We start from the raw sequence: 22,974 nt of genomic DNA, 5'->3' as shown, positions 1-22,974 counted from the left end.
AAAATGGTAGGAGGTGCCAAAAAGCAATTTGTCTACCTAGTCTAGCTATTTGTATTGAACCTATAAGTTCTCTCCACTGGTTGCCTACCCACTAAACTCCTTTGCTTTTATATATATACATATCCTCAGATTATGGCCCCCAGTGTGGGAACCACTGCTCCAGGTCATGTAAGATGGCAAAGTTAAAGGCTAATTCACCAGGAAGGTCAGTGAAGGAAGAGGAAAGCCAAAGCTGGTGGTGAACATTGAAATCTCCAAGAATGAAGATCTCTGCAAAAGGGATGAGATTCAGAATGTGGTCCACTTTGGAAGTTAATTAGTCAAAGAATTTCTTATAGTCAGAGGAGTTAGGTAAGAGGTATACAGCACAGATAAATTAAGTTTGAAAGTGACTCTGTAGTTGTAGCCAGATGGTGGAAAACTTGGAAGATTCAAGAGGCTACTGTCAGTTGCCTCAGACACCTGTGTTTCAGTGAGGAAAAGATGAGGTTTAGTAGAGGAGAGGTGGTGTTGTACAGATTGAAAATTCAATCTAAGACTGCATATTCTGCATAAGTTAATGATGAAAAAGTTGAGGGGGGTGTCAAGACACTTAGGGTTGATACCAGAAGAGCAGTCCGACCTGGGGACATTTATGGTCCCCTTCCCAGATGGGGACTCTGAGGCTGGTGTAGGAGTTGCCATATTAATTTTGAATTTTGAGTGAAGGGTGTGTGTGTAATTAGGAGCATGTAGTTTTGTGTGAAGGAAGAAAGTTATCTTTAAACTGCCCCCTTGTATTGTGAGACACAAAGGGAAACATTCAGTGAGGTCACAGCTGGGTTTAATGATAGATTCACAGCATCCCTTGCTCCGGTGCTTAAGACCTCATTGGGAGTAATTATCATTTTGGCAGGTGTCTACTGCCTCCTGTACGTGATGTTATATTCTTTTCTGCCAACAATTAATAATTCCCATATTTCTCTGGCCTATGCCAAGACAGAACATTACCCTGTACACAGGAGGGAACCACTTCAAGTAGAAAGTGGATCTCAGTTTAAACATGGCTGCTATTGTGACTGGAATAAGTGCAGATACTATTACTGGAATTTTACAGCAGAATTACATTTACCTGATGGTTCAGTGATAGAGTTTGTGATTGCATGGCTTTTCCTCGCAATTTGTGCAGTGTCCAGTGTGTAACAAACATCATAAGTATGTATCTGATAAGGTTATGTATTGTTGGTTAGGTTAATATCCTCGGAGATTATGGTAGTTCAGGTTTTGGTAGGTTAGATTAGCACCCTTGCCTTAGGGGAATGGCCTCCTGGTTAGGTTGGGTAAGGTTAGGTTAAGTTAGTGTCAATAAGGAGGGTCCAAGCCCCCACAGTTAGGTTAAGTAAAGTAAGGTAAGGTTAGGTTAGTGTCCTTAAAGCAGGCCCAGGAGGGGGTGAAGTCCAACTGGTTAGGTCGCATTACTGTTGGATTTTTTTGGGGAAATTTCCTCAAAAGTGACATCTTGTCTCCTTAGATTTTTTTAAAGTTCATACTTCACATATTTTCTTCTCTCTCTCCCCAAAACCCCAGTCCCCCAAGCTTGTTTGAGGGATTAGTTGGGGTGGGCAGAAGGAAGGGGAGACAGTTATTATAAAAAATTACCATAAGGTATTATACCTTAATACACTCATATACATATTTGTTTCTCACAGCTTATTAACAATATTAGTGGATTTGAATGTCTTATGATATTCAAAATACAGACAGGTCTCCACTAACATATGGTTCATTTCTGCTATTGGCCCACATTAGAGTTTTAATGAAAGTAATGCCAGAAAATTAATATGGTTCTGACCAGGCTGAGACAATCCCCTCAAAAATCAAAATATTTCCAGGCTACTAATAACATTCAAATTTTTTATACACATAACTGAGGGTAAAAAATATATAGTTCATGAAACCTCAAAAGGATAATGAATAAAAACTGGTACAGGACGTCTACAAAAAAAAAAAAAAAAAAAAAAAAAAAAAAAAAAAAAAAAAAAAAAAAAAAAAAAAACACCAAGCCACTGTTTACACACAGCTGATAAATACTCACTTTTGATATCAATGTGTATGGTGACCACAGCTGCAGCCTGCCCTTCTCACTGAACTTGTGTATGCCACCAGCAGCTGCAACCTGCTCTTCTCACTAAACTCACATCACTGTGTATGGCACTGGTGGCTGCAGCCTGCCCTTCCTATTAAACTCACATCACTGGCAGTTGTGGTAGCTACAGCCTGCCCTTCTCACTAAACCATACATCACTGTGTAAGACAACAGCATGCCTTTCTCCTCACTAAACTAGCAATGTTATGTATGGCAGCAGCTGCAGCCCATCTTTCTTACTAAACTAGCATCACTGATAGTAGGTGCAGGGTACGAAAAAGATTTAGGAGTTATAGTTAGCTCTGAACTCGGTCTAAGAAAGCAATGCATAGAGGCCACAAACAGGGCAAATTGGGTATTAAGAATAATTTTTAGGAGTGTTAAAAGTAGAAGGCCTGAAGTAATATTAAAGTTATATTTGGCGCTGGTCAGACCTCATCTAGACTGCGCTGTGCAGTTCTGGTCCCCACATTACAGGAGAGATATAGGTCTATTAGAATCAGTACAAAGGAGAATGACTAAAAGGATGCAGGGGATGAGGAGTATTCCTTATGAGGCAAGATTGAAGCTGTTAAATTTACATTCTTTAGAGAGATGTAGGTTAAGAGGGGACCTGATAGAAGTCTTTAAGTGGTACAGTAAAATCCCTCTCATCCGGCATTCGAGTATCCGGCAGCTTCAAGTATCCAGCACATTTTTCCCCAAGCCTTAAAATCAATAAAAAATCAATGTGTACTCATAAAATCGATTAAATTATGATTAATTACGAGGACGACACAATCCCCGAGTTCCAAAAACAGTTTAATGTTAAGGATGTGATATTCATGGCTTCACTTGCTTGGCTAGATGTTAAAAGGCAAACATTGATGTGATGTTGGCGCAAATTGTACCCTTTGATGTTGTGTGATGATGAGGATGATGAGGAGTTTGAAGGGTTTGTAGGTGGCATGAAAAATTCGGTGGTGAGCGAGCTGAGGGAAATGGGGGAAATGTGCAACTTAAAGTGACAGATAAAGCGTTACAGGAATGGGTGGACGTGGATGAAAATCAGGCCGTAACATTCACTCTCGCAGACGAGGAACTTATCAACGCTGTAGTAGATCATTTAGAGAAAATTAGTGATGATAGTGATGATGATGATGATGATAATGAGCCTAAAGTAACTTGGGAACAGGCTGCGAAACACATAGCTGGCTTTGTCAGGTTTGCTGAGCAGTGCACATACATGTCAACCCGAGATGTTATGACTTCACTGCATTGAGAATGAGTTTTTGCTGCAAAGAAGAAGGAGCTGCAAACAAGGAGACATTAGAAACTATTTTAAAGTAACTTGTAAGGGAAAAGAAGTGGGGCAAACAAGTACAGAATCTGATGATGTTGATGACCCGGAGGGTGTTGAATGAGAGGTGTGGGGAGCGAAAAAGTGTCACAAACACTCGTACATTTTCATATCTTTATTGTATGCTATACATGTTGGCTAATATTGAATAAAGCAAATAAGTGTATATGTACTTTATTTTTGTAACCCATCAACTTATTTATAAGAGGAAAGTATTAAAGAGAATGTTAGTACAGTAGTATTGTGTGTTGGTGAGTGTGAGGTGGCAGTGCAGGTGGCGACGCGCGGCACAGCGATCAGCTGATCTTTGTTATGGTAAGATGCATGAGTGTAGGGTGCTGATTGTGGACATAATTTCACTTCTATTCAAATATCCGGCATGCTTCAAGTATCCGGCATGTCGGCGGTCCTGTTGATGCCGGATAAGAGGGATTTTACTGTATAAGGGTTATAACAAGGGGGATGTAAGCAAAATTCTTAGGATCAGCAACCAAGATAGAACAAGAAATAACGGGTTCAAGCTTGAAAAATTTAGGTTTAAGAAAGAGATAGCAAGAAATTGGTTCTCAAATAGAGTGGTAGATGGGTGGAATGTTGTTAATGCTAAGATATTAGGGAGCTTTAGGAGAAGATTAGACAGGTTTATGGATAGGGATGATAGGTGGAAATAGGTATATTTCATACAGGGACTGCCACATGTAAGCTTGGTCGCTTTTTGCAGCTTCCCTTATTTCTTATGTTCTTATGTAGCATCATGACTAGCGGTAGTGAAGTGGTGGTGGCAGTGGCAGTGCGCTCACTCCCGACATTAGTGTTACCCCACTCCACATTATGGCCTTCTCTGCGGCTTGTTGTGGCCCAGCCCTGTGTTAAGTTTTAATTTCTATGCATTAGAGTATGACATGGAAGCAAACTGACCCCCCAGCATTAGATGCAACTTGCGATAGAATATTGCACATTAGTGGCAACCTGACTTTACATGAGAGGTAAATACTGATGTATCATAAAAGAGGATGAAATGAAGCTAAGGTAAACTTCAACATTCACCTTGGAAGATGCATTTTTTTTTTAAGGGGAAAAAAAGTGTCTTATGAACCATAAAATACAGTACAGCGGAACCTCAGCTACAGAATGTCTCCCTTTCCGAACAACTCGGCTTTCGAAACAAAAATTTTAACTCATAATTGCTTTAGTTGCTGTACCATAATTCGTTTTTTGAACAAAGTTACTTGATTTCAAATACTACAAGATGTAGCAAAAGTTGCAATTTTATTACTAATTTATAGTTTCTATAAATACATTCTTCATTTTTATAAATCTGGAGGAGACACAGATGGTAAGGAAGTAATTCAATCTTTGAAGCAAGTTAAATGTGATCCTGTTGAAGAACCTTGATATAAACAAACAAGGTTCGATGCTCAGGAGTAATCCCGAGCCTCCTGTGGCTCTCTCTATGACCCACAATGCCATCACTACTGCATAACTGCATTTTCCCAGCAGCAAGATGTCAAAGTGTTATGATTACCTTGATTTTGACAGTGAGTGGGTTGTTCCTCTGTGTCAATGTAAGGCTTCCCTCACTAGAGTGATGACAAAGAGAATGCCAGCATGGTCAAGACAATATTTTTTGATAAGTTCTGTGTTGCTAAGTTCATTCAATACATCCTTTCTGGACAAAAAATTTCTAAGCTAGAGATGTTGTGGAGCGGCCATCTTAGTGGTGGGAGTGCTCCATTGGTCAATACCTGCTAAGACATGGTGGATTGGTGTCTGAGAACAGATTAATCTATTTTACATTGATTCCAACGAGGAAGACAGTTTAGGTTTTCAAAACATTTCGGATTTCAAACGGCATTCAGGAACAAATTAAGTTTGAAAACCAAGGTTCCACTGTACTGCCAAATGCTAAAAGACTATTCAGGGCCATTGGGGTTACCTATCTTCCAGTGGTATTCACTTAAATTCAAAAAGTAATGAACTCAACAAAATTGCTGATTCTGCTGGGGAATAGTTCCATTTGTGATAAACCTAGCTCAGTAAAACATGTGGCAATGGGCAGTCATTGCAGTGCATTAATGACACATCACTAATAACTTGCTTACCCTGTAAAAAATGTATATTCTGATCTATCAATTACCATCAATGAATTAAAAATGGATCTTCAGAAGTTAAAACACACGACAGCAAGGTTGAAAAGCTAGCACCATCACTGTTACCAAGGGAAATGAGGGCTTCATCCATGCCACTAACACACAAGAATTGAGATCAAGCAAGCAACCATTTAGAATGTTGTACCAAAATTTATATCAATGATGAAAATACATGATTTATTAGAAATGGCTGACCTGTAAGAGGCAATGGTGGAAAATATTCAATATGAAGAAGTCAATTAAGTCCTCCCCAAGCTAGACATCACTTAAAGAACAAATCCAAAACATGAGAAAACAAAGATATAGGATTTAAACTGCCAAAGTTAAGCTTATTTACAATGTATGGCAATCTGACTAGATAGTGGAGTTCTGAAACACGTTTGAATGTTCCAACCACAAAAAATAAGGGCCTGACATCCAACACTGTGTATTTTAATGACCAACTAAAAGGGATCAATGTGCAAGTTTAAGTTATTGATAGTGGATTATGAACTTGCCATTCAACTGTTAATGCCTTAGCTACTGAAATTATCACTTTGCCTTAGGATAATTTAACAAGTTTTAAGCCATTTTTTTTGTATTTTAAAAGCCTGTTTAAGACACTAGATGCCAGAAATATCATTATGGTCTGGCAAATCTAAACTGGCACATGTGACATAGAATCCTCCCAGTGCAGTGTTGTCACCCGTCTTTTTTTTTTTTTTTTTATGTAGGAAGGATACTGGCCAAGGGCAACAAAAATCTAATAAAAAAAATGCCCACTGACATGCCAGTCCCATAAAAAGGGTCAAAGCAGTGGTCAAAAATTGGTGGATAAGTGTCTTGAAACCTCCCTCTTCAAGGAATTCAAGTCATAGGAAGGTGGAAATACAGAAGCAGGCAAGGAGTTCCAGAGTTTACCAGAGAAAGGGATGAATGATTGAGAATACTGGTTAACTCTTGCGTTAGAGAGTTGGACAGAATAGGGGTGAGAGAAAGAAGAAAGTCTTGTGCAGCGAGGCCGCGGAAGGAGGGGAGGCATGCAGTTAGCAAGATCAGAAGAGCAGTTGGCATGAAAATAGCAGTAGAAGACAGCTAGATATGCAACATTGCGGTGGTAAGAGAGGGGCTGAAGACAGTCAGTTAGAGGAGAGGAGTTGATGAGACGAAAAGCTTTTGATTCCACCCTGTCTAGAAGAGCAGTATGAGTGGAACCCCCCTAGACATGTGAAGCATACTAAATACATGGACGGATAAGGCCCTTGTACAGAGTTAGCAGCTGGTGGGGTGAGAAAAACTGGCGGAGACGTCTCAGAACAGCTAACTTCATAGAAGCTGTTTTAGCTAGAGATGAGATGTGAAGTTTCCAGTTCAGATTATAAGTAAAGGACAGACCGAGAATGTTCAGTGTAGAAGAGGGGGACAGTTGAGTGTCATTGAAGAATAGTCAGATAGTTGTCTGGAAGGTTGTGTCGAGTTGATAGATGGAGGAATTGAGTTTTTGAGGCATTGAACAATACCAAGTTTGCTCTGCCCCAATCAGAAATTTTAGAAAGATCAGAAGTCAGGCGTTCTGTGGCTTCCCTGCATGATATGTTTACCTCCTGAAGGGTTGGACGTCTATGAAAAGACATGGAAAAGTGCAGGGTGGTATCATCAGCATAGGAGTGGATAGGACAAGAAGTTTGGTTTAGAAGATCATTAATGAATAATAAGAAGAGAGTGGGTGACAGGACAGAACCCTGAGGAACACCACTGTTAATAGATTTAGGAGAAGAACAGTGACCGTCTACCACAGCAGCAATAGAACGGTCAGAAAGGAAACTTGAGATGAAGTTACAGAGAGGAGGATAGAAACCGTAGGAGGGTAGTTTGGAAATCAAAGCTTTGTGCCAGACTCTATCAAAGGCTTTTGATATGTCCAAGGCAACAGCAAAAGTTTCATCAAAGTCTCTAAAAGAGGATGACCAAGACTCAGTAAGGAAAGCCAGATCACCAGTAGAGCGGCCTTGACGGAAACCATACTGGCGATCAGATAGAAGGTTGTGAAGTGATAGATGTTTAAGAATCTTCCTGTTGAGGATAGATTCAAAAACTTTAGATAAGCAGGAAATTAAAGCAATAGGATGGTAGTTTCAGGGATTAGAGCGGTCACCCTTTTTAGGAACAGGTTGAATGTAGGCAAACTTCCAGCAAGAAGGAAAGGTAGATGTTGACAGACAGAGCTGAAAGAGTTTGACTAGGCAAGGTGCAAGCACGGAGGCACAGTTTCGGAGGACAATAGGAGGGACCCCATCAGGTCCATAAGCCTTCCAAGGGTTTAGGCCAGCGAGGGCATGGAAAACATCATTGCGAAGAATTTTAATACGTGGCATGAAGTAGTCAGAGGGTGGAGGAGAGGGAGGAACAAGCCCAGAATCGTCCAAGGTAGGGTTTTTAGCAAAGGTTTGAGCAAAGAGTTCAGCTTTAGAAATAGATGTGATAGCAGTGGTGCCATCTGGTTGAAGTAGTGGAGGGAAAGAAGAAGAAGCAAAGTTATTGGAGATATTTTTGGCTAGATGCCAGAAATCACGAGGGGAGTTAGATCTTGAAAGGTTTTGACATTTTCTGTTAATGAAGGAGTTTTTAGCTAGTTGGAGAACAGACTTGGCATGGTTCCGGGCAGAAATATAAAGTGCATGAGATTCTGGTGATGGAAGGCTTAAGTACCTTTTGTGGGCCACCTCTCTATCATGTATAGCACGAGAACAAGCTGTGTTAAACCAAGGTTTGGAAGGTTTAGGACGAGAAAAAGAGTGAGGAATGTACGCCTCCATGCCAGACACTATCACCTGTTATGCGCTCAGCACACAAAGACGGGTCTCTGACACGGAAGCAGTAGTCATTCCAAGGAAAATCAGCAAAATACCTCCTCAGGTCCCCCCAACTAGCAGAGGCAAAACACCAGAGGCACCTTTGCTTAGGGGGATCCTGAGGAGGCATTGGAGTGATAGGACAAGATAAAGATATAAGATTGTGATCGGAGGAGCCCAACGGAGAAGAAAGGGTGACAGCATAACCAGAAGGATTAGAGGTCAGGAAAAGGTCAAGAATGCTGGGCGTATCTCCAAGACGGTCAGGAATACGAGTAGGGTGTTGCACCAATTGCTCTAGGTCATGGAGGATAGCAAAGTTGTAGGCTAGTTCACCAGGATGGTCAGTGAAGGGAGAGGAAAGCCAAAGCTGGTGGTGAACATTGAAGTCTCCAAGAATGGAGATCTCTGCAAAATGGAAGAAGGTCAGAATGTGCTCCACTTTGGAAGTTTAGTCAAAGAATTTCTTATAGTCAGAGGAGTTAGGAGAGAGGTATACAGCACAGATAAATTTAGTATGAGAATGACTCTGAAGTCGTAGCCAGATGGTGGAAAACTCGGAAGATTCAAGAGCGTGGGCACGAGAGTAGGTTAAGTCATTGCGCACATAAATGCAGCATCCAGCTTTGGATCGAAAATGAGGATAGAGAAAGTAGGAGGGAACAGAAAAGGGGCTACTGTCAGTTGCCTCAGACACCTGAGTTTCAGTGAGGAAAAGAAGATGAGGTTTAGAAGAGGAGAGTTGGTGTTCTACAGATTGAAAATTAGATCTTAGACTGCGAATGTTGCAGAAGTTAATGAAGAAAAAGTTGAGGGGGGTGTCAAGACACTTAGGGTCGTCGACGGAAAGGCAGTCCGACCTGGGGACATTTATGGTCCCCTCCCCAGATGGGGACTCCGAGGCTGGTGTAGGAGTTGCCATGATTTTAAAAATTTTGAGTGAAGGGTGTGTGTGTTATTAGGTGCTTGTAGTTTTGTGTGGAGGAAGAGAGTTGTCTTTAGAGGGCAGGCTGTGACTGCCCCCTTGTGTTGTGAGACACAAAGAGAAACGTTCAGTGAGGTCACAGCTGGGTTTAATGATAAGTTCACAGCACCCCCTGAACAGTGCTTTAGACCTCACTGGGAGTAATTATTGTTTTGGCAGGTGTTCCATCCACCCTTTCTGTTTCTTGGGAGACAATAATTTGGTCAACTCAATGATTCTCTTCATTGTGCTTGCTCGCATGTCATATAACCAATGTTCGTTCATGCACTTGTATTGCTGCTACTGTCTGAAATCAGACTTTTGAAATACCAGTAAGAGCTCCTTCATTTTTCTTCACTCTTTAAAAATACTGACTTATTTTATCATAAAATTCTTTGCTTGACTGTGTGGGATGGTTTGGAAAGACTTCCACTGTGGTAGATCTAAGTGATGCAGGTGCAATGACCTGATCTCATGTAGTGCAGATGTGGGTGGGGAATTAAATGACAGCTGCACCTCACTCCACTTGGCTGTCCCTGGTAACACTGCCCAAGTGGGATGTCATGTGTTACACCAAGTTTTTTTATATTCACAAACAGGAATGGATTATTCATAAAACAATAGCTTTATGTTTAAATATAAGAATACAGAGTATTATGACAATTTATAGACTGAAAAGAAGAATATCATGCTGAGGGAGGGGGTGGTCCAGCAGAGGCAGCATCTGGAGGATCATATATCACATGTGCTGGTTTAGATTTGCCAGACCATAGGAACAACAGGAGCAGTATTTTTCTCAGTTATTTCCCAACTCCAGTAAGAAAAATATTACTGGGAAATTAACCCTAGATCAGTTTTCGTAGGTCCACATGGACCGGTGATTCTCCTAATTTTAAAATTTAGCCCCCTATATTTCCTGGACTTCCATGTACAGTGTTTCTAGTCCATTTGGTGTTGCACTCCTCTGCTTCTTGTTGTAAGTACACATAGTTGCTCTGCGCTCCCACTGCTTTACAGGTTAGTACCATGATCCTAGTTGGACTTGGTGATACCATCTAAGTTACATATGTAATCTCTCTGAGCTGTGAAAGTGGAAAATGTAATAACAAAGGGTTATGTATACATTGTACCATATTTTATTGATAATAAGCTGGCAAAAATTGTTCACTGGTCTCTCAGCTACTCATTAAACAGTACCAATACGTTGCAGATGAGTAATTTTTTTATTCCTTCCATTTCCCAGTCCTTCTTCAATATGGAAAAGAGGACCAGACTAACGCAAGAGAAAATGGATCAAATGCTTGCCAAACAGACATTGGAAGTCTTTGGTGACTTATAAATGAATACAGTGTATGATGAAAGTGTTTCTTGGGTGCCTGGGGTGTGTGTCAGTGAAACAACCCCCAACCACCGATCCCATACCACTAATGCTCCATACAGTGGAAACCTATAATATGAGGTAAGTACAAGATTATTTTTGGTTTGATAAATATTTATATTTATAAATATGTACTTTAAAACATATGCAATATTATTGTAATAGACATACTCCAAGTATAGCTGTGATCTGGGGTATATAAAATCCTAAGAATAATTATGTCTTTTTTAATTTATTCCAGGCACCTCAATTTTTTTTCTGGCTAGGATTGTGATGTTTTGTTTATTGAAGGTCAAGCCTCCAACCTCATGTTTTCTACTTTTTATTCAATTTATTTCATTACTGTATTTTTTAAGGAATATTTCGCAAAAGGATCTTGTCTTGTGGAAGTAAATGTATTTTTTAACTTATTACAATTACATTTATTTATTACTGATGTTACACTTATGATTTTATTCAAAAGGAAATATTTTTTTCATATTTGTATCTGCTACATTTGTTATGATTTTATTCAAAAGGAAATATTTTTTCATATTTGTATCCGTCTAGGTCATTAAAATTACAGTTTGTATTTTTTTTTTATTACTTTCTTCAGCTGGTCCAACTGGACCAGTGATATCGATCCTATACCCAATAACATACAAAAACCAATTTAGGGTTAAGGAAACAAATCCTCAACAATGGTAAAGTATTTAATTGTTTAAGAAATTGTATGCTAATATTTTTTTTTTTTTTATGTAGGAAGGACACTGGCCAAGGGCAACAAAAATCCAATAAAAAAAATGCCAACTGAAATGCCAGTCCCATAAAAGGGTCAAAGCAGTGGTCAAAAAATTATGAATAAGTGTCTTGAAACCTCCCTCTTGAAGGAATTCAAGTCATAGGAAGGGAAATACAGAAGCAGGCAGGGAGTTCCAGAGTTTACCAGAGAAAGGGATGAATGATTGAGAATACTGGTTAACTCTTGCATTAGAGAGGTGGACAGAATAGGGGTGACAGAAAGAAGAAAGTCTTGTGCAGCGAGGTCACGGGAGGAGGGGAGGCATGCAGTTAGCAAGATCAGAAGAGCAGTTAGCATGAAAATAGCGGTAGAAGACAGCTAGATATGCAATGTATAGATATGTGAGAGAGAGGCTGAAGACAGTCAGTTAGAGGAGAGGAGTTGATGAGATGAAAAGCTTTTGATTCCACCCTGTCTAGAAGAGCAGTATGAGTGGAATCCCCCAAGACATGTGAAGCATACTCCATACATGGACGGATAAGGCCCTTGTACAGAGTTAGCAGCTGGGGGGGGTGAGAAAAACTGGCAGAGACGTCTCAGAACGCCTAACTTCATAGAAGCTGTTTTAGTTAGAGATGAGATGTGAAGTTTCCAGTTCAGATTATAAGTAAAGGACAGACCAAGGATGTTCAGTGTAGAAGAGGGGGAGAGTTGAGTGTCATTGAAGAAGAGGGGATAGTTGTCTGGAAGGTTGTGTCGAGTTGATAGATGGAGGAATTGAGTTTTTGAGGCGTTGAACAATACCAAGTTTGCTCTGCCCCAATCAGAAATTTTAGAAAGATCAGAAGTCAAGCGTTCTGTGGCTTCCCTGCGTGAAATGTTTACTTCCTGAAGGGTTGGACATCTAGGAAAAGACGTGGAAAAGTACAGGATGGTATCATCAGCGTAGGAGTGGATAGGACAAGAAGTTTGGTTTAGAAGATCATTAATGAATAATAAGAAGAGAGTGGGTGACAGGACAGAACCCTGAGGAACACCACTGTTCATAGATTTGGGAGAAGAACAGTGACCGTCTACCACAGCAGCAATAGAACGGTCAGAAAAGAAACTTGAGATGAAGTTACAGAGAGAAGGGTAGAAAATGTTTACCTTAGAGTAATACATATATATATATATATATATATATATATATATATATATATATATATATATATATATATATATATATATATATATATATAAAAGATGAATATCGTACCATAGACATCTTAAGCATTGAGTAATCGAAGGAAGAAAAAACAAAAACCCATTGTGGGCTATGTCAGGGACAAAATCATTTGTGGAAATACCCAAATGCCAAATTAAAGCTGAAACTGGCCTAACAATTAAAATTTTATATGATGCTTAGACCATGATCATGGTACTAAAGACAGAACTTTAAGAAAGAGGAGGAAAAATAAAACTTGTAACTAATGTATTTGCTTGTAACCTGGAGCATTTTTTAGTAACCTTTATTCATAATCTGAATTGCTCCCAACCACCATTCATACAGTAAAATTTCCCTAAACTGAACCTGAATACGCTGAATATCGGATAACCCAAACACCCTTATCAACTTACTCTGACTGAGCGACAAGCAAAAGTACACTAGTGGTACAGTGCATAATGTTATGTTAGCTCTTATGTGACCAGTGTACAGTTAAGTGAGCTCTTGAGTGAATACCATGTGTGTAGTTCCATAATAGTAAGTGAACTCTTAAGTGACTAGTTAGTGAATTGTGTACAGTGAGTAATGACAAAATATGCTGTAAATATCTAGCTTGCGGCTTAGAATGTACTAAAAAATGTGCTGTAAATAACAATAAATGTACATGTTTATGTACATAGAAATCAGCCAAAAAAGTGTATTGTCGGATAAATAATTTTCGAATAAACCTTCAGCCACCTCACCCCATATAGTTCAGTTAATGGAGGTTTTACTATATATAGAAAAAGGGAGATCAGATTATTGGGGAGTTTCTTTTAAACAATAATAATGTTGAAACTTACAACTAAACTTGCTGATCTTCAATTAGAACAAAAACAAAAAAACCTTCTTAGCTTCATGTCATAACCTACACAGTAATTATCACTACACTAGTTATGCTTGGATTCGTCTGGCTTAACTCATTTTAATTAGCATGATGCCAATTAAAGAAAATCAATGTTCTTTTTTCAACTGAATAATTTGTTTCCTTGCTAACTTATGTGGAATTCCAACTTATAGATTACTGACTTATGAAGATTTTACTGTAATTACTGAATATCAATAACAAAGAGGTATAAAGTTGACATCAAGCATGTTCTACATTGTGTACAAAGATTGAATTAATTACTGAATATTACTTAAGCAAACAGATATAAAGCAAGTAACTGTTATCACTATGCTAGATGCACATCAGAAGTGTTTCCTGCAAAAATGTAAATAGTATTGAAATCAATCAAGTATGTATTGTGCCTTTAAACCAGAACACTTTTAGATGAGAAAGATAAAAAGGAAAGGATTTACATGATGGTGGTAGTGATATCAGTGATGAGGTGAAATTGATATATGAACAGTTTGACAATGGATGAACAGGGTTTACTCGATGATGGTAGCAATATCAGAAATGTGGTGAAATTGATATATGAACAGTTTGACAATGCAAAATTAGATTAGGTGAATGTTGATATGAAGTCAGCACCCCTAGGAAAAGAAGACTATCTACAAGAAGCAAGTGATGGAGTTTGTTCCCTTTAACTGGTAAATTCTAATATGAGACAGCAGCATATATAGACAAGATTTCAATTGAAGGAGTTATGAAAGGAAAGTCAGCTGATCTCTAATATATTCAGCATCACAGGAGGAAGACTTATGAAGTGAGTGATGACTCAAGGTAGGAGAAGACTGTCAAATTTTTCTCTGGTTAAGGGTTTGCCTCAGAGGGTAACTAGCTTTCAAAAAATTTCCTCAAAATTTATATGAAAAAAAAAATATATATATATGAGGAATGACTACACAATGAAAGAATTAGATGCAGAAAGGACAAGAAAGCAGTTACAAACCAGCAAGCCAAGATAAAATGCCAATTTGCTCTTCCCATGAAAAGACAAACATATCACCAATATCAATACATCTCTGCTGGATCAGAGATTATGTATACTGTTGAGAGATGATGGATACGTGCAATGGCTGGTACATCAATATGAGTCACTTGTATGCTATAACTGCAGATGACAAAAAGAAAATTAGGTAGTCCCACACACTCATTCATCAATCAGGGAAGTGCCCCAATTGTACCAGTTGTCTGCAACTAAATGAAAAGATATTGTTTAGATATGACTGTAACACAGGCAAGTGAGCACAAAGATGTGCTAAAATACTAGTCTCTGTAGAACACAGGGTGGGGACAAAGCCTCCATTACTGTTAAATTCAGTTGGGTTATGTTAGAGACCTGAGGGTAGAGAGGACAGATCTCTCCATCAGTGTTAGGGAGTAACATCAGGTAGAGAGATTCCATTACTCAGATGATCACTGAATATCTAGACTGAGAATCATGATGAAAGCAGCCTGCCATTTTCTTACAAAATTTAGGAACTTTAAATTTAAAGTTTTGTTTTAATGTCACATAATCACAAATGTTTACAGTTAAGTCATCAATGTTGTTTTGTGCTTTTACCCAACAATTTTTCTCAATCTTCTTGGCCCTGCCCACTAACAACACATAAAAAAAAGTGACAAGATTAGGAATGATTTAGGACATTTTATATCATTAGCAGATGGCACAATATTGATCCGCTACAATTTAACTGATTGACAGATTTAAAAAGGCAAGATGTCACAATGTTGCAGTCATATGGCAGCACAACAAAATTTTAAAAGCAACCAAAATGGTAGGACAAAATAATACTGATAGTAATAACAAAATTGTGGTAGGATAAAAACAGTAAAAATCACTAAAAATAGCAAGCCAAGAAAGGAAGAGGGATTAAAATTAAAAGCAAAGATTATAGGCTGTAGAGAACATCAGCCTTCTCCACAAAAAAGTGTACCTTATGTTCTAGGATGAGAAATTTCCCCCAGCATCGATGACAAGTGAAGTGAAGTACTGGTAATGTTAAAATAAAAGGTGAAAACAATAAAAATAAGATACAGTTCAAATGTAAAAGAAACAATTAAAAACTAAAACCACAAATTAAGAGGGCTGGGATTTCAATGTACTAAATATTAACTGATTGACCGATTTAAAAAGGAAAGATGTCACAATGTTGCAGTCATATGGTGGCAATGAGAAATTATACTAAATACTATACTGATACTAACTCCACTGACCCAGAATTGTATAGTAACAGAAAGGTCATGTCAAGGTTTTGTCCAAATATAAAATGTAACGTGAAACATTATGAATACCTGTACTCATTAACAAACTTGTGGTTAGCAAACCTGAATCCTTTAAACTGCTGTGCAGATAAAGATTAAGAGCTTCATATCTGCCACTGATGACATAAAAGCTAAAACAAACCAAAAGAATATTTGTTCCTGTTAGAATGAAGGACTGCTTTACTTGTGAACTTATTTCTCCATTTCATACCCTATGATTTGGACATTCCTAGAGCTATGGGAAAGTCTTACAATTCAGCAAATACATGAAACATCATGTGTGCTTCTGACAGTGCTTCAAGAACATGACTGGTTTGAAAAGACACTGAATTTATCACAGAATACTACTCTTGCAAGAATATGAATTGTAATGATGTATGAGGTGTTGGGAGCATCAAAGCCATGGCCCATGGCAGTGCTACCAACCATTCATATAACACAGCAGACAGCACTGTAAAGTTACCCCTTTACCAAATGTTTTAAGCAAAATTTATGATACAACTTTTGTTTTTGACAACATCTGGTGGTGTATTAAAATAGATGAGTAAATAGATATTTATGTAAGGCATCAGTAAAGTTGATTGTACTGTGTCATCTGTATCTTCATTGTGCACAGTTTGTTCAAACTTATCACAAATCTTTACCAACTGGCAAGCAAAGATTCTTGCAAATATAATGAGTTTGTTGACTCAGTTAAATGATAAAATTACTTGGAATTATGAGTTTTATATGTTAAAATATGTAGTTTTAATAACAGGATGATACAGCTTAAAAAAAAAGTAAAAAAATAAATGCAATGTACAAAAGGATAATTAGGTATTATTTCAAATTTACACCACCATATCTACTCTAACATTGGGAATGTGATTTCTGTATACCTTACTGGATTCTAAGGAACTTTATCTCAGAGTTCCTGTGGGAAATCCATAGTTTTTGAAATAGACATGAGCACTTCCCCAAAATATTTCCTACATCTGATCCTGTAGAATAGGTTAGGTTAGATTAGTATCCCTGTTGGGGGGGGGAGTATGGCTGGCCAGGGGACACAGCCCCCTGGTTTTAAGAAAGAGGTACTATAGTATAAATCTAAAAATTTACTATTAACTTTATACTAAAGCAAAATTTGAATTTTTTCCTTCAGAGGTACTTTCTATCTGTAAACCTGTAAAAACATGATGTGATGATACCAAGGTACACTTTTGCATTTTCCACAAAGAATCATCAGTCCAAAGAAAAAAAAAATATTGCCTAAGAAAAGATGATTAATACCCCTGAACCATAGCAAACCAAAGCTAACTTAACTGAACCAAACCATATCTAAACCCAACTTTTACCCTTGCAAGACTAACCCTGCACATAACTATACACTGTGGAACTAACCAAACTAACCCTGCAGACCAAGTGAGCCCTTGGAAACCCCAAGCATTACCAATATACAATTTTGAATCAATATTCCTGTTAAGACTCCGATATCATGGCATGCCAAATGGTTAGAAGTACAGAGTACTTATTCTATCTGTATGCCATGGTTAAACAATCTAAACTCAAACATGCTTCCACGAGCAAAAGCCTTTCCTTTCTGGGAAGAAGAGCTGTCACAGGGCATAAAAATCATCTCTGGCGAGAGAAACCCCCCCCAAGTGCATAAAGCCTCTCACATCAGAGCCCCGTGCGAGTGGCCGAAGGTACTGGTTGTCAAATTATACCACGATGAATAGCGGGACTAAGAATCGAGGAGTTAGGGGAGGTATCATTGTTCGCCGCTAAACTAATCTAAAATATCTGTGTGACTTACTTCTTTCAGGACATCGACCATTACTTGCACAGGAAGAATTTCAGGCTGTAGATAACTCAACTTCTGAGGCTCCTCGCTCGCGGCGAGATTTGCACCACTACGCCGAGCCATATTTGTTGTGTATGTGTGTGTGTGTGTGTGTGTGTGTGTTTTATAGGGAATACGGACCTATGCAAATTTTCACATAAATTTCAATATGTATTTTATAAAACTCATGTCAGAGAGAGAGAGAGAGAGAGAGAGAGAGAGAGAGAGAGAGAGAGAGAGAGAGAGAGAAAAAGGGGAGGGCCTAACTGAACAGGCAAAATACAGAAAATAACATTATCAGAGATATGAGGCGTCTTCAGCTCTTCTCAAGCGTCTCAAGGCAGGCAGTTTCTTTTCGACGACGATGTGCGTGTATTGTTTTCAATAAAATCTCGAACATACAGAATTATCTGCAAGGTACTCAAGAGTGAAAACTATTATAGAAACCATGTAGCGTGAATTGTTTCAAATGAAATGAGCTTTAACATTTGCATGCAATGAGCGTGGAAAACTCAGCCTTCCAGCAGCGTACGGCATTCTGGCAGGGTAGGTAAAGGTATATGAATTGCCTATCCTGTCTTGAACCACAACTTCCAACACATCATTTGTGTTTTGGTACTGTGCCGCTTTCACGGTCACATATTTAATAAAAATAAATAAATAAATAAATATACAAGGCGTCTTCTTCAGTTCTTCGCAAGCGCCTCAGAAACAAGCATTTTCCCACGCATACCTTTCGCGAAGGTCTCCTGGGAGCTTTGGAACCTTACAACTAATCGGGCCGCAAGCTTTCTAAGGGTTTGCGAGGATTGTGGGCGGGCAGCGGTGCGAAGCGAAAGACAGCCACTCACGGGCAGCGATGCAAACATGGTAGGTGAAAACAAGCAGGTGTGCGTGTATTGTTTTAAATAAAATCTCGAACATACAGAATTATCTGCATACAAGTCAGTCATGAGTGAAAACAATTACTAAAACTGTGTAGCGTGATTTTTTTTCAAATTAAGTGAATTTTGCTAACATTTGCTCACTTGCTAATAATGAGCGTGAAACAGTCAAGCCTTCAAGCGGGGTGCGGCATTCTAGCAGGGCAGGTAAAGGTGTCTAAATACCTCTCCGTCTTGGGCTACGACTTCCAATATATCACTGTGTTCTGGTACATTGCCATAATGTAATGTGAAGTTATGAATGATACAACCAATTCACGCTAAAATACTCTGCAGGGTGGCTTGTATTTGCACTGGTGATGAAGACAGGTCTGAAGAAGCGATACACGGGATAGAACGTTCCCTTAACAAGGCGAATGTGAGGACCAAGGCAAGGGACCTCGCCCTCGCCTCCGTGAATGACGTGTGACCTGGAGAGCTGCTAGACCTGCCGCTCCCTGCGTCACAGTTTCCCCTTGTTCCACAATCGCTAATAATAGAATATATTTCGTTATATTATAATACTTGTAGTCTGTCTAGACAGACCAGAATAATACATAGGGATACCTAAGAGATGGAACGCAACCAAAATGCGGAAATAGTGTGGAAATACCAGACATTTCATTTCGTAACTGCCGTATGTACAGCACCATGCAATAAATTTTACTAGTCATATTTATCAACATCAGGCATCATTTAGACCCGGAATGTCTTAACCAAGCTACGGTATATTACTATATGCCTTTTCTTTAAACAAAGAATAACCAATGTGTCTGCCTGTCTCTTTCCTTCGATCAGAAAAAAAAAGCTAAGAATCAACCCTATGCGATTACTTTTATTCAGTGAATATGTGGTCTGGAAGACCACATATTCACTTCTAAATAGCATAAACTTCAAGGAGCGAGTGGTTAAGGTTGCTGCGGTTTTTGTGAGGGACACTTTTTCCATGAGTAGCACATCATGTAACTTCGCTGGTCTGTTTTTCAGTAGTCAAATGGGCGGAGCTCCGAGGAGGTAAAAATTACAGGCAGCGTGTGTACGTGTGTGTCCTTTGAGAAGCTGCACACACCCTCTCTCTCTCTCTCTTTCCAGCCAAGATAAAATAATAATAATAATAATAAACGGTTTATTCTTTAGGCAGTCAACAAACTGAAAATGTACATTGGGGGTGGGGAAATACTTGACATTAATCCTAAAGGTAAGTCAAATCTAGAAGGGACTATTGATTGATGGCTCGCACCATGGTGGGAATCGCACTGAGTCTGTACCGGTCCGTACGTAAGATAACGCCTTTAGGGGCGTTATCTTATTGTGGTGTCTGGTGGCACGGGTAGGGCGAGGCGCGTCAGGCGGCAGCATGTTTCTGAGACGTGGATGATTCAGAAGTCCCCTTCCAAACTTCTCCAGAGCCTCACGGTACCTGGTGGATAGTCTGGACAGCCTCAGGGTGTTCAGGGCTTCTTCATAGGTGGTGTATGCAGGGCCAAGGATGACCCTGCACGCCCTTTTCTGCACACTCTCCACCTGTAGCTGTTGAGTTTGTGTGAGGGAGGAGGACCACACTGGGGAGGCGTACATGAGTTTGGGGAGGATGAAAGTAAGATACACCCCCCTTAACTCATCTGTCGGCGTCCCCAGCGACCTGAGTTTGCGCAGCATGTACAGCCTGTAGGTAGCTGATCTTATGGTGCTGGCGACATGCTGCTTCCAGGTCAGCTGGTCGTCCACCGTGACTCCGAGGAGCTTAGCACATCGGACCACCTGGAGGGGGTGAGGGCCCACTGAGAGCTGGGGAGGGGGCACTGGTACAGAGGAGGTACAGAAATGCATCACCACAGTTTTGTTGTGGTTGATGGTCATCCTGCTCTCCTCCGTCCACGTCTGCAGCCGCTCCAGGATCGCTTGCAGTGGCGAGTAGTCCGGGTTCTTGGTGGAAACTGGGACGCCCACTGTGCAGTCGTCCATATACTTCCAGCGATGGGGGGTGTCAGTGAGGGCGTCGTTAATGAGGAGGAGGAAGCATAGAGGACCCATCTTGGTCCCCTGGGGGACCCCACAAGTCAGCTGTTGGAAAGTAGAGACAGAGCCCTGATAGCGAACGGCCTGACGCCTCCCTGTGAGGAAGTCGGCTAGCCACGCTATCAGGTTAGGAGGGAGACCCAGACTCACTGCCTTGCTGATGACAACAGTGTGATCAACAAGATCAAAAGCCTTTTTGATCGAGATATGACCATGCTTACGTCTCTAGATGGGCATATTGTGTGTGTGTGTGTGTGTGTGTGTGTAGTATCTAAGGAAATGCATACCATTCTCTCTCTCTCTCTCTCTCTCTCTGGCAACGTATACCGGTAGCGGGAGGCAGCACCGCCGCGGGGTGTTTAGTCACATGGGAACATCAACGTTTCCAGAAACATTACAGACATATCCATTTAAGCATAGTCTAAAGCGTTACAGCATTCATTATTTTTTCACGTTTATAAACGCATTTCTATATAAAAAAAAAAAAATCAGTGTTTTTTTCCAAATATATACGAAGGGAAGGTGAGGGTGTCTCTCACCTCGCTGAATCATCACTTTTTTTTCCTATCCCATCCCCACAAATGGCCAAGGGAAGGGGGAAGAGGGAATTTAATAATGCGGCCGTTAGATTCGAGGCGCCTCGGAGAACTGAAGAAGATGCCTTACGTAAATACAGTGTCAGGGGCTGTATTAACAAAGATTCTTAACTATAGAAATTTGACTCAGATCAACTCTTAAGCCGCGTCCACACTTGCTGCATTTCCATGTATCGTATCATCGTTGCGTAGCAGTGTGGACGGAAAAGCGATGCACCGTTGCGTATCAAAATATGATACAAAGATACGCAACGGGCTCGATCCACCATTTGTTGGTCTTTTGCCGTCACATCAAAGGAATGATATGCAACGTATCTACCCTCGTGTGGACTGGAAGCGTGGCATCGTTCCCTTGCACGCTCAGTCTTGTAGCGGAGATCACGAGTATAGTTTTAGCTGATCGTGCGTGACTGCCCGTGATTGTGTCATTATATATATATATATATATATATATATATATATATATATATATATATATATATATATATATATATATATATATATATATATATATATATATATATATATATATATATATATATATATATATATATATATATATATATATATATATATATATATATATATATATATATATATATATATATATATATATATATATATATATATATATATATATATATATATATATATATATATAGCGTAAAGAACTATCTAGGTACTAAAAAGAATGGAGTGGAGTAAGGAGGCAGTAGACTCCTGCCGAAACGATAATTACTCCCAGTGAGGTCTAAAGCACTGTTCAGGGGGTGCTGTGAACTTTTTTATCATTAAACCCAGCAGTGACCTCACTGAACGTTTCCCTTTGTGTCTCACAACACAAGGGGCCAGTCACAGCCTGCCCTCTAAAGACAACTCTCTTCCTCCACACAAAACTACAAGCACCTAATAACACACACACTCTTCACTCAAAAATTTCAAAATCATAATGGCGACTCCTACACCAGCCTCGGAGTCCCCATCTGGGGAGGGGACCATAAAGCTTGTCGCCCACCAGATCGGAAACGACAATTCGGAACGGACACAAATCATCGGAAAAAAATCTAAACCATATATTTGAACGTGCTAACGCCCACCTGATCGGATCGGAAACGAAACGACGCATCGGACCAGAACGGAAACGACGCGGATATCTTGGAAAAAATATTTTTCTGATAGTTCTGATGCGTCCGAGAGACTGTGCATGCGCAGAACGGTGTTTGGAGAGGTTGTGATGCAGGGCTGTCATTCGTACGATAATTATCGTGTTTGTACGACAATTTTGCTTCAAACCTGAAGCTTTCATCAGAAAACCTGATGAAAGAGGCAGAAGCACAGACGACGAAGACTGAAGAGAGAAAAGACCAGCAAGAAGTCGTGGAAGTGGCCAGAACAGACAGACGCCCAAGGAAGAAGAGAATGGTAATCAAGAAAGCCCCAGTACGTGTCATTGGAGACAGCATGGTAAGGAAGACTCCCGACTTTGTGAGAAGGGAAAATGAGTGCACCAGCATGGGAGGTGCTAAGATCCAAGACGTCAAGAGGAAAGTCAAGGAAGAAGTGCAAGAAATGGAAGTGCAAGAAATGGCCTGCTAGTTATCCAAGGAGGAGGCAACAACTTAGTAGAGGCAGGTGCTGAAGACACAGTAAAGGAAGTGATAGAAGCAGTGAGGGCAGCAGAAGAAAAGAAGATGTGTGTGGCTGTG

At 39.7% G+C, this 22,974-nt stretch overlaps 1 protein-coding gene across 2 annotated transcripts in view; it reads right to left on the bottom strand.

Annotated features, from left to right (window-relative positions):
• The window catches only part of LOC135102754 (uncharacterized), a 52,431-nt gene extending 34,569 nt beyond the window's left edge, over positions 1-17,862 (bottom strand). For both annotated transcript variants that reach the window (XM_064008270.1, XM_064008271.1), the window contains exon 1: positions 17,704-17,862. In XM_064008270.1, coding sequence (XP_063864340.1) covers positions 17,704-17,814 — 111 coding nt within the window. In that variant the 5' untranslated portion in view covers positions 17,815-17,862. The remainder of the gene's footprint in view (positions 1-17,703) is intronic.
• Positions 17,863-22,974: the final 5,112 nt, after the last annotated feature.

This window comes from Scylla paramamosain, chromosome 8, assembly GCF_035594125.1.
Source record: "Scylla paramamosain isolate STU-SP2022 chromosome 8, ASM3559412v1, whole genome shotgun sequence".
NCBI classification, from domain to species: domain Eukaryota; kingdom Metazoa; phylum Arthropoda; class Malacostraca; order Decapoda; family Portunidae; genus Scylla; species Scylla paramamosain.
Note: the sequence above shows the minus strand (reverse complement) of the source record. Positions and strands in the feature narration are given on the sequence as shown.